General features: G+C 30.9%; 1 protein-coding gene across 1 annotated transcript; it reads right to left on the reverse strand.

The window, feature by feature from the left end:
- Positions 1 to 1,091: 1,091 nt before the first annotated feature.
- LOC149199664 (protein LATERAL BRANCHING OXIDOREDUCTASE 1-like) lies at positions 1,092 to 3,774 on the reverse strand. The gene is made up of 4 exons (XM_089399434.1): positions 3,351 to 3,774; positions 2,611 to 2,858; positions 2,193 to 2,523; positions 1,092 to 1,608 (listed from the first exon to the last, which is right to left on the reverse strand). Exons 1-4 carry the CDS (start codon positions 3,645 to 3,647, stop codon positions 1,348 to 1,350), a joined length of 1,137 nt encoding a protein of 378 aa, XP_089255560.1. The 5' UTR covers positions 3,648 to 3,774; the 3' UTR covers positions 1,092 to 1,347.
- Between the last annotated feature and the right edge of the window lie 10,657 nt (positions 3,775 to 14,431).

Below are 14,431 nucleotides of genomic sequence, written 5' to 3' on the forward strand. Positions count from 1 at the left end.
ATATTAATATTGAACTATAATCAGATATATATATATATATATATATATATATATATATAAATGGAAAAAGAACAACAACATAAATCTTATTTTAATTCAAAAACTTGTAAATAAAAAGAAATTCACACTTTTATTGTTTTTAAATACCTTTCAACACTTAATAAACAAGGATTGGAATAAATTTAAATTATATATTTTTAAATACATTTAATCCACACAATATAACTTTGATATCATATGTTTAGATTATTTATTTTCACTTTTTCTCTTCTTTTTTTTAAATAAAGTCTTTATTATTATTATTAAAAGTAGTTAAATTATGTCCTTGAGATCCTTGATAGACAGTGATTCGCTATTCTGTTAAGAAACTCCTTGATGTGATGTGATCTGGTATGTTAAATGTCACTGGTTCCATTCCTCACCCGGAGGGGGTGATATATTGGACATGATGAAAATATAATCCCACTAAACTTTAAAAAAAAGAAAAAGTTCCAAAATTACATGACTTGAATACCATGATTGATATTTCAAAAAGTTTTGTTGAATAAAAAACATATTTCATATGACAAGTGTACTCCACTTTTATTAAAAAATAAAAATTATGAACATGTACTTCATATTACATCACTTTTATTAAAAGATTTTTTTATTGGACACGTGCTTCATATTACATATCTAATTTTTTATTTTAAAAAAAAATCACTTTTTGAAACCAATTTGATTTTAAATTCAGTTAAAAATTATTGGAATTGTAAATTTAAATGATTAAATTTATTTAAATTTTTTTTTTAAATTAAATCTATTGCACATTCAACCATGTAAATAATTATGACTTATAATTTTACCAATACTCATATAACCAAACATTTAAACAATCTCTTCAACATTTTATTAAAACATTCTACTTTACTTGAAAATTTCTCAAACTAAGACATTATACAAAATAACTTTACTATCACATAATCTATTAAAAAATAAAATTCTTTAATAAAAATATCAAAAAAGATAAAAGTAACTTTCTACCATCACATTATTAAAAAATAATATTATTTAATAAAAATATCAAACAAGGTAATTACACAGTAACTTTCTACTTGATAAAAGAATTTTCATATCACATAACTTCTTTATAAATATTAAGACATCTCCATAAAAGACACCTTTCACATCACAAACCTACTCAACATTGGATAAGACAACTTTCACCTCACATCATAACTACTGTTCTCTTACTAAGAATATTGTACCATACAAATTTCTTATCACGTACCTCCTCAACCTTTATTAAAAGATTATCTCTGCTGAGGACAATAGACAGCCCAATTTGCGTAAAAACAATTATCGAACTTAGCTATTGGTTCTATCAAGTTTGGCAAAGTCGGCCAGGTTGTGTTTTCCTTTGAGTTGTCTGGAAATGTAATAACGAATGTATTCTTCGTGTATGAACTTCCTGTACAAGCATGGATGGTGTTCATCTACTAACTTCGATGAGGGAGCCACCTCTGCATCCATACTCGCATTATAGAACAAAGCAATCGAAAGTCTGGCTCTCTCTTCGTTTGTTACTGCCCGGTGCTCTACGCTTTTGTATCTCCCGTTTGTCATTACCTGCATACATACAGAAATAAAGTTAGAGCATCGGTGTGTATCTGTGAATGAGATAAATCTGTTTGGGCATTGGCGACCATTCTGGAAGGCAAGAGAAAGTGGCCCAGAAAGGTTAGAGTGTTGGGGAAGTTGTTAATATTTGGGTGGTTTATAATTTAACATATAGTAAGTTATTTTATTCTAGAGTTACAAGATTTGATTCTAAATGGAGAGTATCACAATTATTTTCTGAAAGCACTCAAAACAAAAGAAATCATGACAATTTTGCTCAACCACCTAAAAAGTAATGACAACTATTTTATTAAGGACTTAATTATTTTGTGAAATCACCCCAAAACAAAAAAAATCACAATAATTTTGACCTAACCATCTCAAAAAACAACTATTTTACCTACCACCAAATTATTTTGTGAAATCACTCCAAACCAAAAAAATAACAACCATTCTACCAACCATCCAAACAAAAGAAATCTGAAATCTAAATACTGAAACGTGAGCTGGGAGGAGAACTGATAAAACCATGAAATCTAAATACTGAAACTTGAGCTGGGAGGAGAACTGATAAAACCATGATACATGATTACCTCTACCAAGTCCCCAATGTTTACAACCAGTCCGTATGGAATGGGCTGCACAGGAATCCATCGATTGTTCTTCCGGACATGCAAGCCTACAGACTCGTCATCCTGCAGGAGCAGAGTTATTCCCCCTCCATCTGAGTGAGGACTCAATCCAAGAACAAGGTCTGGTCTAGGGCAAGGCGGGTAGAAGTTCATTCGCATCATATTCATGGGCTCTGACCCAAACACATTCTTGAAATAATCAGAATCCTCCAGATGCAGGTTTTCAGCGAACAAACTCAACACCTCTTGAGCGACCCTTTCTACCTCAATTGCATACCTCTCAACAGTATCCCTGCAATTAATCAATTAAAGCTATAATAAGACCTAGGCCCATAAATACAATTTTATAGTACAATACAATCATGATACTTTTGGTTACCTGAAATGTGTGGGAACGGTTGGCCAGAGGGCAAGATTCTTAATGCTGTTCGGCATGAGTGCCAAAGCAAGCAAGTCACCCCAGTCCAAAGTTTGATCATCAGCTGTCACAAACATCTTACCATAACCCTGGGAGGCTCCTGCTTGTGGAGCATATTTCAGCTTTTGTTCTAATGGAAGGCTGAAGAATTCTTTCGCTACAGCTTTTATGTCATCTATTAAAGTATTAGGAATTCCATGGTTCACAATCTGTGGAAAGAAAAAATGAATGATCATCAATCTTGTCCAATTTTATAAACCTAATAGTTTCTACATTATAACAACATCATAATTTTCAGAAAGAAAAAGCTCAATATATCATATTGAGATAATATAAAAGTCCAGATTTACAAAAGACAGCTGAGAAGCTGATAGGCCTTATCTAAACACAAGGACTAGTGAAAAGAAAGACGATTCCCCACGAAGGAAGGAAAAGCAAAAAAAACATATTAACAAATATAGACAAAAGATCAAAGATGGATACATCATTTTATAACATCATAATTTATGATAAGCAGAGATCCACAAATTAACAATCGAATTATTTGGCTATCCTTTTATAGATTGCAACTGAATTTAATAAAATAATTAACTGGGCTTTTGTCGATCATTACCTAAACCTATAAATATATATCAGGCCTAATAAAAAGATGTCCCTTACCTAAACTACAGATAATCTCGCTGCTATATGAAATTACCCACCTGGAAGAAACCCCATTCCTGGCAGGCATCGGAAAGCATGTCCATTTCTTGTTTTCTTTGATCCTCTTGTCCCTGCAAGAAAACCAGCTTCTTCATGTCAATAACAGGGATTGAGAATTCAGAAGAAGCGACTAATGAGACCGTCGGCCTCTCTTCCTGAGGTCTGATGTAACGCGGGGGAACAGCTTCAGCAGCATTTGGGTGGACATGATTTTTGACAAGCTCCTGCACACTCTCGACCGGGATCACTTTGACCCCCTTTGGATTCACGAAAGGGTTTGCGTCTACAGCGGCCATGATAGCAGAGGAAGAACGAACGAGTGCAGCAGCCTCCTTATCTCAAGATATGCCTCAATATTTAATCCACATGGAATTTATGCATTGCTGCTAGGACAATGTAACTTGTATTACAAATGCATGTGGTTGTGATGAACATTACCCATTGGATGGTAGGTGCGGCTCAATTTTGATTTTTCTTCAGAATTACATTGCTTTGAGTTTTACTTAATTTCATAGTCTTGCAAGATTCACCTTACAAACTTACCATTTACCTTATAATTTTTTTGTTGGAATGTGGTATTTATAAATTATGGTACATATTGTAGTAATAAAATGCTTAGTTAAAAAATTTTCATAATAGAATATAAGTGAAATTTAAAAGTTGAATTTAATTAAGTAATTAGATGAAATTTATCGTGTTGAAATTTATTAAATTAAATTTAATGTTTAAAAAAAAATTTTATATATATATATATATATATATAAATTTTTTAACTAAATTTTTAAAAATAATTTATTAAACTCATTTTTATTTTCGAAAATTTATATAAAATATTATAATTATTTAAAAAAATCTAGTTTCTATTTCTATGTATTTTAGCAATAAAAAATATATAAAACTATAATTGGTATGTGAATCCAATATAATATATGATAAACTAAAAATATAATATAATAAATTTACAACTATTCACAAATATTTATATTAAAATAATATTATGAAAATAAAAGAAAACCTAAAGGAAAATGAAGGGCAACTAGTAATATTTTTTTTTTAATATTTAATAACTTAAAATTAAAATAATTAAAATGATAATTATTATTTTAAATGCATTTTATGGTATAATATAGCTTTTATGTTGAGATTTTTTTATTATTAAAATATTATATTATATTTTATATTTTTTTAAGTGTAATATTTTTGTTAAAAATAATAAAATTATATGAATGAAATATCATGGATGATATTTCATCATAGGTCTTTACTTATAATCATAGGCCTTTACTTATAACTCTCAATTTTGTCATGCATAGAGTTCCCACAGGAAATAATACTTACAACCAAAAGAACTTAATATTTGATAGAAATAAAAATGATCTCTTTTTAAATGAATTAAAAACTAATTTGCTTCCTTTATTTAGTGTAGACAACATAGAAGACCTCTATCATAATTTTACTACAACCTTCTTATATTCTATTAACAAGTTCTCAATTGAAGTTTCAAATAATAAAGAAATAGAAAAACCAATCCATGGTATGACAAAGATTGTAAAAGTGCGAGGAGAGCAATTAAGGAAGCTGTTGATGAATCTCTTAAAATGGACAAGATAAAAATATACAAAGCCCTAACTAAAAGGAAAAAGAGGTAGTACATTCGTCAAAGATAGGAGAATCTCTTACACCTCTCTAAGGTAGCTCCTAAGAAATTTTGGAGGCAGATTATGACTAGGAAGACTAAAGATAATAATAAAATTGCTCTTCATGATTGGAATTCCTATCTTAAAAAGCTTTATGAATCTCCAAATGTCATGGATAATTTGGAAACCTTGCTCACAACAAAAGAAGTTTTTTCTTTAGAAGACATTAAATTTCGGGTTAATCGCCTTGCTAATGGGAAAGCTAAGGACATTAAAGGTTACCAAGCAGAAATCTTAAAAATTGGAGGTCCTGTCGTCATCCCCCACATCCACAAGCTTTTCAATCAAGCAGTCAAGCAAGGGTTCCCTAAACCTTGGACTAAGAGCCTCATTATCCCTATTTTTAAAAGTGGGGGTACAAATAACCCCTCTAATTATCGAACAATTATGATTAGCCCTCTCTTAGCCAAGTTATATGGTAGTATTTTGGAAAATAAGTTAAGCATATGGCTTGAAAGTGAAGGTAAGCAGGCTAAAGGCCAAGTAGGTTTCATAAGGCATCACTCAACAACAGACCACCTCATTACGCTTAGGATCATTGCGGAGGAATGTCGTAATGATAAATCGAATTTATTTTGTTGCTTTGTGGACTTTATAAAGGCTTTCGATACGGTTCCTAGATACAACCTTTGGAATAGATTAGAAGAGCTAAAGATTCCTCTCGAGTTGAGAGCTGCCGCTATAAGGTTATACGAGAATGTAATTGCCAAGCTAAAGAGCAATGAGGGGTGCTCGAAAGATATTAAGTGTAACATTGGAGTTAAACAAGGTTGCCCCCTCTCCCCTACCCTATTTAGCATTTACATCGATAAGCTGGAAGGCTATTTAGAGGAAGCAGGATGTGATGGCACGATCTTAGCTGGGATAGTCATCATCCTTCTTCTCTATGCTGATGATATTGTTATTTTTGCAAGGTGCCCATCTGATCTTGATAAGCAACTCAGGCTTCTTAAGGATTTCTGCTCTACCATGGGTATGACGGTTAACACTGACAAAACAAAAGTTATTATTATCAAATCCAAGAAGGACACTTACGCTAATTTTATGTATGATAATAATAACTTAGAGGAAGTGTATTCTTACAAGTACCTAGGAATTGATATTCATCACAAGCTCAACTGGAACCATAGCATTGAGAGAAGGATTAATGGGGGGTGGAAAGCTTATTTTGGTCTTGAAAATAATTGTAAAACAACAAACCTCGTAATGTGGGATAAAACGAAGTTCCTCTTTGAAACTTTAGTCACTCCTGTTATCTTATATGGCTGTGAGGTTTGGGGTTGTAGCATCTCTAGAGAATCATGGAGAAATATTGAGCAAATCCAAAAGCGTTTTATAACTTATAACCTGAAAATTAAAAGTAATACACCCTATCCTATTCTCCTTATAGAAGTAGGTCTTTCCCCTATTGAGAGCCTAGCTATGATAAGGTTTCTATTGTACAAGAACAAACTCAATAACATAGACGATCATAGACTTCCTAAGATAGCTTTAAATTCTAGCCAAAACCACGTAAGGCTCAATCGGGGGTGGCATAAAGACACAAGGGCCTGGTTAAACTATTGGGAGATCAACGAGAATGATGCATTGCAAAACATTAATAACATCAAAGATATTGTTACTTCTAAGTTCAAAGAAAAAATGTGGTCTGAGAAAGATTTAGCAGCTAGAAGAAAATTAAGTTATTATAACAAGGTCATCAACCCCACCCTAGAAGATCAAAAGTATCTCTCTATTTTAAATAGCTCAAAGAATAAAATTAATAAAGCAAAGATTAGAACAAATTCTCATGAGCTCCATAGTGAAACAGGTCGTTGGGCAGTTCTTAAAACACCATGGATGGAAAGGATCTGCCACATATGTGAGAATAAGAACATCGAGGATGAAAACCACTTCCTCTTAGAGTGCCCCGTGTACAACCACATTAGATCTCAGTTTCATAATCTTTGTTACAATACTGACCTTCCTAGCCTTTTACAATGTCAAAATTATAGGGAGCTCGGGAGGCTTCTCTCCAAGCTTTTTGAGCATAGGAATAAAACCTTAAATCAAAAATAAATAATTTGTTTCTTTAGGTTCGATAGACCAATGTTTAGTCTCAGCAGACGTTAACCATCATCATTATCATCATCATCATCTAAATTTAATTTAAAAAAAAACCATATTTTATATCATAAAATTATTCATTTTATTAAAATATTCTTATTTTTATTAAAATATTTCATAATAAAAATATGATGCAAATCAAATGTAATATCACATACTTATTCATTTTTTATTAAAACATTTTCATAATAATCTTTCACATCTAATAACTACTCACCCATTAAAACATTTCACATCAAATACTTACTCAACCATTAATGTTTTTATTGAAAATTTATCTTAATACAAACATGGTACAACAAATTTTGATATCATAGACCTTTACAATACATTCTTCACATCGCCTTCATGGTTAGACTTGTACAACACAATTTTCATATCTTTATTTTTTATACAAGTAGTTTTATTTCTGAGGTTTTTGTCTTTCTTTTCTTTTCTTTTGATTAATTTTCTTTTAAATTTAGAAAAAATTTCTTGAAATGATTAATTTCAACTATAAAATGTTATTAAATGTAAAGGACTTTTTTAACTCCAAATTTATCGATACATTAGGAAAAAAACATATGGTCAAATTCTCTTGTTGTGTCACATTCCACTAGCCTCTCAAACTGGTGTTTCCCTTTCAGTGGCCAATGTATCATTCGCTTGTAAACATATAAAGCAGAGTTCATCCACTAGCTTTGACGAGATGCCACCTTTGCATCCATACTCGCTTTATACAACAAAGCAATCGAAAATCTTTTCTCTCTTCGATTGCTACGGCCCGATTCTCCTGCAGTAATGCGGAAAAGATAAGAATTCATATCAATGTGTACATATGCATAAATTATTATCCATAAATATAATAATCAGTGGAAATATGAATAAAATTATTATCCGTAAATATAATAATTTATGTGTAAATGAGCATAAAACAATTATGCATAAATAAAAATAATCTATCTAGCATTATTGAGAAGACGAAAGTCATTTTCTACCTAATATGGGATTTTATGGAGTGGGAGTTACTAAATGTTAAAATGAGACGAGAGTTAATAAATGGTTTTACAATTTTTTTTTAAATTTTAAGTTAGAGTGTATTTGGTTCAATTTTTAAAAAATTTAGTGCAGAGGTATGGGAGTGGAAAATATTGGTAATTTATAAATATTTAAAAAAAATAAGTTTTTGTGAAGATTCAAAAGAAAATTTTTAAATGGAAGTAATCATTATCAAATATAAAATGATTAATAAGATTATAGATATTGAAATGTTTAAAGAGGAAGTATCACCAAACTCTAAAAAGGATTAAGTAACCCAAGTTATTAACACTATCAAAGTTTTATGTAGAAATTTAAACGACAAATTTTAAACATCTAAAGCAAAGAGGCTCATCTTATGAAATGAGTCCCAACTCAAAATCCTAATCAAATACTCATGTATAATGAACAAGAACATGATAAAATGAGTGTCTTTATGAATGAAAGTCCATTTTGTTGGAGTGCATGGGTAGCCACTTACTGCAATTGTCAATTTAAAATAAGGATAGATGTTCAATATGAGGTTCACTCTTAAAAGATAATTGATTTCAAATAAAATGGTGAAGCATAAAGATTCACCCAAGAAAAGATTATATACCAACCCCCCACAATGCGTAATTAGGTGGTTGTAGGCGATGGCAATGGATGTCACATATGATGGAAAAGTATGGAGGTGCAAAATTGAACATAACACAATGATGAGAATCATGTAAAAAACACTCCAACATGGATAGATCTAAGTATTGCAAAACAAGGCTAGCCATGGAGATAAATGGTAAGTAACACTTTGAAAATATTTTCAATAGTCACATAAAATCCACTCTCAAGGTGCAAAAACTTAGGTATATAATGATAAATACCATCATGGACAACCACTAAGTTCAACATTTTGGGGGAATGGTGTGAAATGCTTCCTCAAGTGATTCTTTATGGTCCAACATTTTATTTGACAACAACTATATCTTAAGAGTGAGTATTATATCGAGGACCAATTCCTATTTTCACTCAGCAATGACAGTTTCTAGTGAAACATGCATTCTCATGAGATGGATTAGATTTAGAAAACACTGTAAAAACCCAAATTCCCTCTACAATAGAGAGTGCATAATTCCTTATTTCGTCTGCTATGAAAAATTACAACAAAACATCTACCATATATAACAATGGAAAATAAAACTAATAGAGCTTAAAGGAGACCTAATAAAACTACCAGACATGGTTTCCTCTACCTAGTTAGTAATGTTTCCAATGGCTTGATATGGAAAGGGTTGCATAACAATTCATTGATTACCCTTCTAGATAAGAAAGCCTATTATTTCATCATCTTGTAAGGTCAATGTTATTCTTTCTCCATTTGAGTGAGGACTTAATGTGAGAAGAAGGTTTGGTCTAGGGAAAGATAAGTATAAGTTCATGACCATCAAATTCATGGGCTCTCACCAAAACATGCCCTTTAGATAATCAAAAATCCCCACATGAAGATGTTTATTGAATGGAATCAATAGCTCTTGATGGACTCTTCCTACCCCAATTGCATGCCTATCAATGTTACCTTTGGAATTAATCAATTGATGTTATAACTAAATTCATTCTCATCAATATAATTTTATAATATAATATAATCATTTTGGCTACTTTAAATGTGTGGGAACAATCAACCAAAGGGATAGATTCTTATTGTCATTTTCCATGACTATCGATGGAAGAAAGTCATGGCTTTTGAACATTTGATCCTTATCTATCATGAACATATAACCATAGCCATAAAGGTGTTTCAATTTTGGAGTGGATTTATATTTTTCTTAATGCATGTTTGAAGGAATGTTTATGAACAACATTTATCTGATATATTAATGAATGAAGAATTCCATGGTTCACATTCTATGAAAAAATATGCATTAATATAAATCCTCCTTCTTTTTATGAATGTAATACTTCATAGATTATGATGACGGGAGGAAGGGAAAATATGCACATAGAACAATTGTATATAAAACAATTGTTAGAACGTAGAAGGATAAACACATTAACACTCTAACAATTACTACATCCAAATAATTCTAAACAGTTAAACCATTTCTCTCTTCTATCCCCTTCATTACTTCCTAAAATGATATTTAAATAAATTGAAGAATACCTCTATAGAAACAACTAGATGGTAAGAACTATCTACTACTAAGAATTGTATAGATGGAATGTCTAGATCTAATTGCATTTTGACCATGTCAATTTTAGGATGCACAAACAACATATAACACTACTAACTCTACTAAGTAGCTTAGTGTGAGTAATTACATTATTCCAACACTCATTGATTATGGACATTAAATGCTTCAACATGCACATCACCTAGATTCTATAGAACAAATCTAGATTTTGATTAGATAAGGGAAGAATTTCCATAACCTACAATCGTCAACCAAACTCCCTTTCTTGATTGTACCATTTGTGATTTCTGGTTAAATAAAGTTAACTAGATCTGTGTGGCACCATGTAATGATCATTTCCATCTTATCTACAAAGCACATGCCTCTTCATATGGGGGGCATATTCTCACAACCAATACCATTCTCAATCACTAATGCCACTTCTACTAACTTTCCTTACACAAGCAAGTGGAAAAAAGCATTCAAGCATGTTCACTCTATTCACAAATCAAGCGATCAAACCGTAAGCATCTTATGTATCATCCTTTATCTATTCCATCTCATCCTTGGGAATCCATTTCCATGGAATTTTTTAGTGTTCTTCCTACTATTTTCTGCAAAACATGACGTTGTTTGGGTAGTGGTATGCAACTTTTCTAAGATGGATATCTTTCTTGCCTCTCATAAGACTACCCTTGCTGCTCAAATCACGAATCTCTAATTGCATCATATTTGGCCACACTTTAGGATACCGAGTAGCATTATTTTTTATGGATATTCTCATTTCTTAGTATCTTTTGGCATACTCATTAGTCTATGTTGAGTTGTCAACTTCATTTCTCCACTGCCTTTCACCTACAAATAGATGATCAAACCAAGGTTGCCAATCATACTCTCCTTCACTCCCTTATTAAGTATTTTGGTAATAACAAATAGTGGGATTCCTATTTGCAAACTATTCAACATAGTTATAATAGGCCGCACACTCCTCTAATGGGTTCTCCCCTTTAGAAGTTTATTTTGGGATTCATCCAAGTTCATCCTATGAGATGCCATTTAATATCACCCCTTATGGTTATGCACATCACCAACAAGAAAAAATATCATCTTAGTGTTTTATGCACTCCATATCTAAGCACCATACTTAGGTAACTACTACTTTGAAAGTTACTTAGGATCATACAGAAATTGGCATGTCTAACATCACACACGCTTGTCATTTAAAATAGGATATTGTGTATGGCTCTTATTTGACAAGAAATGCTTCAAGGGCCAAGACCATAATATGAATCCTCTAAGATATGGTCCATATATTGTTCTAGAACAAATTGGAGTAAATTCGTATCGCTTGGAATTTCCTTCGCAGCTAGGAATTTATGATGTGCTTAATGTTAACAATCTATATCTCCTTGAACCACCTCCCCTTAGAGGAATCAGTCATAGTTCAACATCCTATGGGTAATATTCTTGATTTTCAACCTACCCTACTAAAGGATACAATTCCTTATTCCAAGATGAGGGCATCTCATTAGAAGACATGCATATCATACATTATAGCTCAGAAGGACACACACACGCAGAGGAAAAATGAATGACTGTAGAGACATTGTAGTGAAAATTTCCTCATTTGGTGGTAGAAGTAACAATGTTTCCAGCTCTAAATAGGGAGGAATTAGGAAACCAATAAAGGCATACCACTACTCAGGCAAATTATAATGAGGAAGGAAACATATAAAATGTGTGTTTATTTTTTCTCATGCAAACCAGTTATGCAACTTAAAATAAGGAAGGAGATATATAAAGAATGTTTTATTGTTTCCATGTAAAACTATTTGTAATCAAGTTAATAAGAAGGTGTCTTTCTTATAAAATGTGACCTCTCCCTCATAATACAATGGCAATATTCTTTTCAGGATCTTGTTGTTGATTCCTTTGTTGTTTCATTGTGTCACATATGATTATTAACTTTTAGATTTGCATGTACATCATAATCACTCTCTTGCATATTTCAAAGAAGTTGAGAGGAACCCTCTCAAACTTAAGAACCTATCTTAAACTATATTCTAAAGAAATACAATTAGTTTCAATGACATTTTCTTTCTTGAATTTTATATAATCTAGTATTTTCTAGACCCTTTTTAGACTTAAAAAAAAAATACAAAAGTTTTATTTAGAAGCAATGAATGTACAGAGGAGCTTCTCCTAGACATGGAGGAATTGCACTTACAATATCAACTCATAGATGATCCTATGGCCAACATGGAGGATTTTATTCATAATACTCCTCCAAATATTCCTTCAGGAGCCTCTTGTACAAACACATGCCATTCTACCTTATTCTTAATACTCAATATGTTATTGATAGTAGTTATGTTTTATTTTCTATTGGGAAATTCGTGTAATAGCATGTGCTATTGATAATAGTTATGTTTTATTTTCTATTGGTCAATTCATGTAATAACATGTGCTATTGATAATAATTATGTTTTATTTTCTAGGCTAGAGTTGATGTAATAGAACGTCTTTGATACTCTTATGTTAGGGGATGTTATGCCTATTTTTATTAGTCTGATTAACTATGGTCATGTTGTAAGACTTTTTATCTACTATCTTTGGTCTAGTTTACTATTAGGTAGGTCCAAGCAAGACATATTTTTGATACTTTACATGGGTTGTAAATCTTTTCAATATTAATATATAATTGAGCTTACAAAAAAAAATTATATGAGAAAATAAGAAAAACAAGGTATTGTTATTTAACATCAGTTTTAATTATTTTCAACCAACATTAAGAAAAAGAGGAAAGTACACCAACAGACACCCCGCTTCCCCCTGCTCCACCCACTCCCCACACACACATATATAAAGAGAACAACAACATAAATCTTATTTTAACTCAAGATCTTCTAAATAAATAAAAAAAAATCCACATTTATATTGTTTTTAAATATCTTTCAACACTTAATAAATTAGGATTAAAATAAATTAAAAATGTACATTTTTAAATACATTTCAACCACAGAGACACTCCATAATGTGAAGTGGCCAGTTCAATTCCCCACCTGATTGGGGTGATATATTGGACATGATGAAAATATAGTCTCACAAAGCTTACAAAAAAATTAACAAAAGTACATAAATTGAATAGTATGATTGAATTTTCAAAAAAATATTTTTGAATAAAAAACATATTTCATATTACAAGTGTACTCCACTTTTATTAAAAGCTTATTTTATTGGACACATTCTTCATATTACATATCTAAATTTTCATTAGAAGATTCTCTCACTCAAAGCATATTTTGAAACCAACTTAATTTGATTAAAAATGATTGAAATTGTAAAATTACACTGTTAAAATTGTATAATTTAAATGTTGTAAAGATTTTTTTAAAAGTTAAATCCATTTACACATTCAACAATATAAATAATTAACTTATGATTTCACCAAATTTCATATAACTAAACATTTAAACCATCTCTTTCATATTAATGTAACTTAAATGTTTTAATTTTTTAATTTTATTTTAAATAATTATATATTCAATAATACACTGTAAATAATTATGAGTTATAATTTCACCAATAATCGTATACCCAAACATTTAAACCATCTCTTTCATATTAAATTCCACTTCAAGATTTTATTAAAACATTCCACTTTACTTAAAAAATCTCAAATTAAAATATTATACACAATAACTCTCATATCACATACTTTATTAAAAAGTGAAATTCTTTAATAAAAATATCACAGAAGATAATTACAAAGTAACTTTCATATCAGATAGGTACTTAAAAAAGAACTTTCATATCACATACCTACTTTATACATATTAAAATATCTTATTTTTTCTTGTTTGCATGAAACACCTTTCACATCACATACTTGCCTACTTTAAATATATTAAAAATTTTCCATAAAAGAGACACATCATATACCTACTCACTCAACACTGGACGAGACTACTTTCAACTCATATACCTACTGTTCTCTCTCTCACAACATTGTACAACAGAAATTTCTTATCATGTACCTGCTCAACCTTTACTAAAAGGTATCTTTGCTGAGGACATTAGACAGCCCAATTTCCCTAAAAACAATGATGGAAC

This window comes from Pinus tabuliformis, chromosome 2_1 (assembly GCF_031772625.1).
Source record: "Pinus tabuliformis cultivar Carrire ecotype Pingquan chromosome 2_1, CPIR1, whole genome shotgun sequence".
NCBI classification, from domain to species: Eukaryota; Viridiplantae; Streptophyta; class Pinopsida; order Pinales; family Pinaceae; genus Pinus; species Pinus tabuliformis.

What these genes read in the sequence shown, in the direction of transcription:
- LOC149199664 (XM_089399434.1), bottom strand. Translation starts at nt 3,647, where the DNA reads ATGGCCGCTGTAGACGCAAACCCTTTCGTGAATCCAAAGGGGGTCAAA. An exon ending in ACCGTTCCCACACATTTCAG is followed by an intron (nt 2,524 to 2,610) that starts GTAACCAAAAGT and finishes GATTAATTGCAG; the next exon opens with GGATACTGTTGAGAGGTATG. An exon ending in ACATTGGGGACTTGGTAGAG is followed by an intron (nt 1,609 to 2,192) that starts GTAATCATGTAT and finishes GTATGTATGCAG; the next exon opens with GTAATGACAAACGGGAGATA.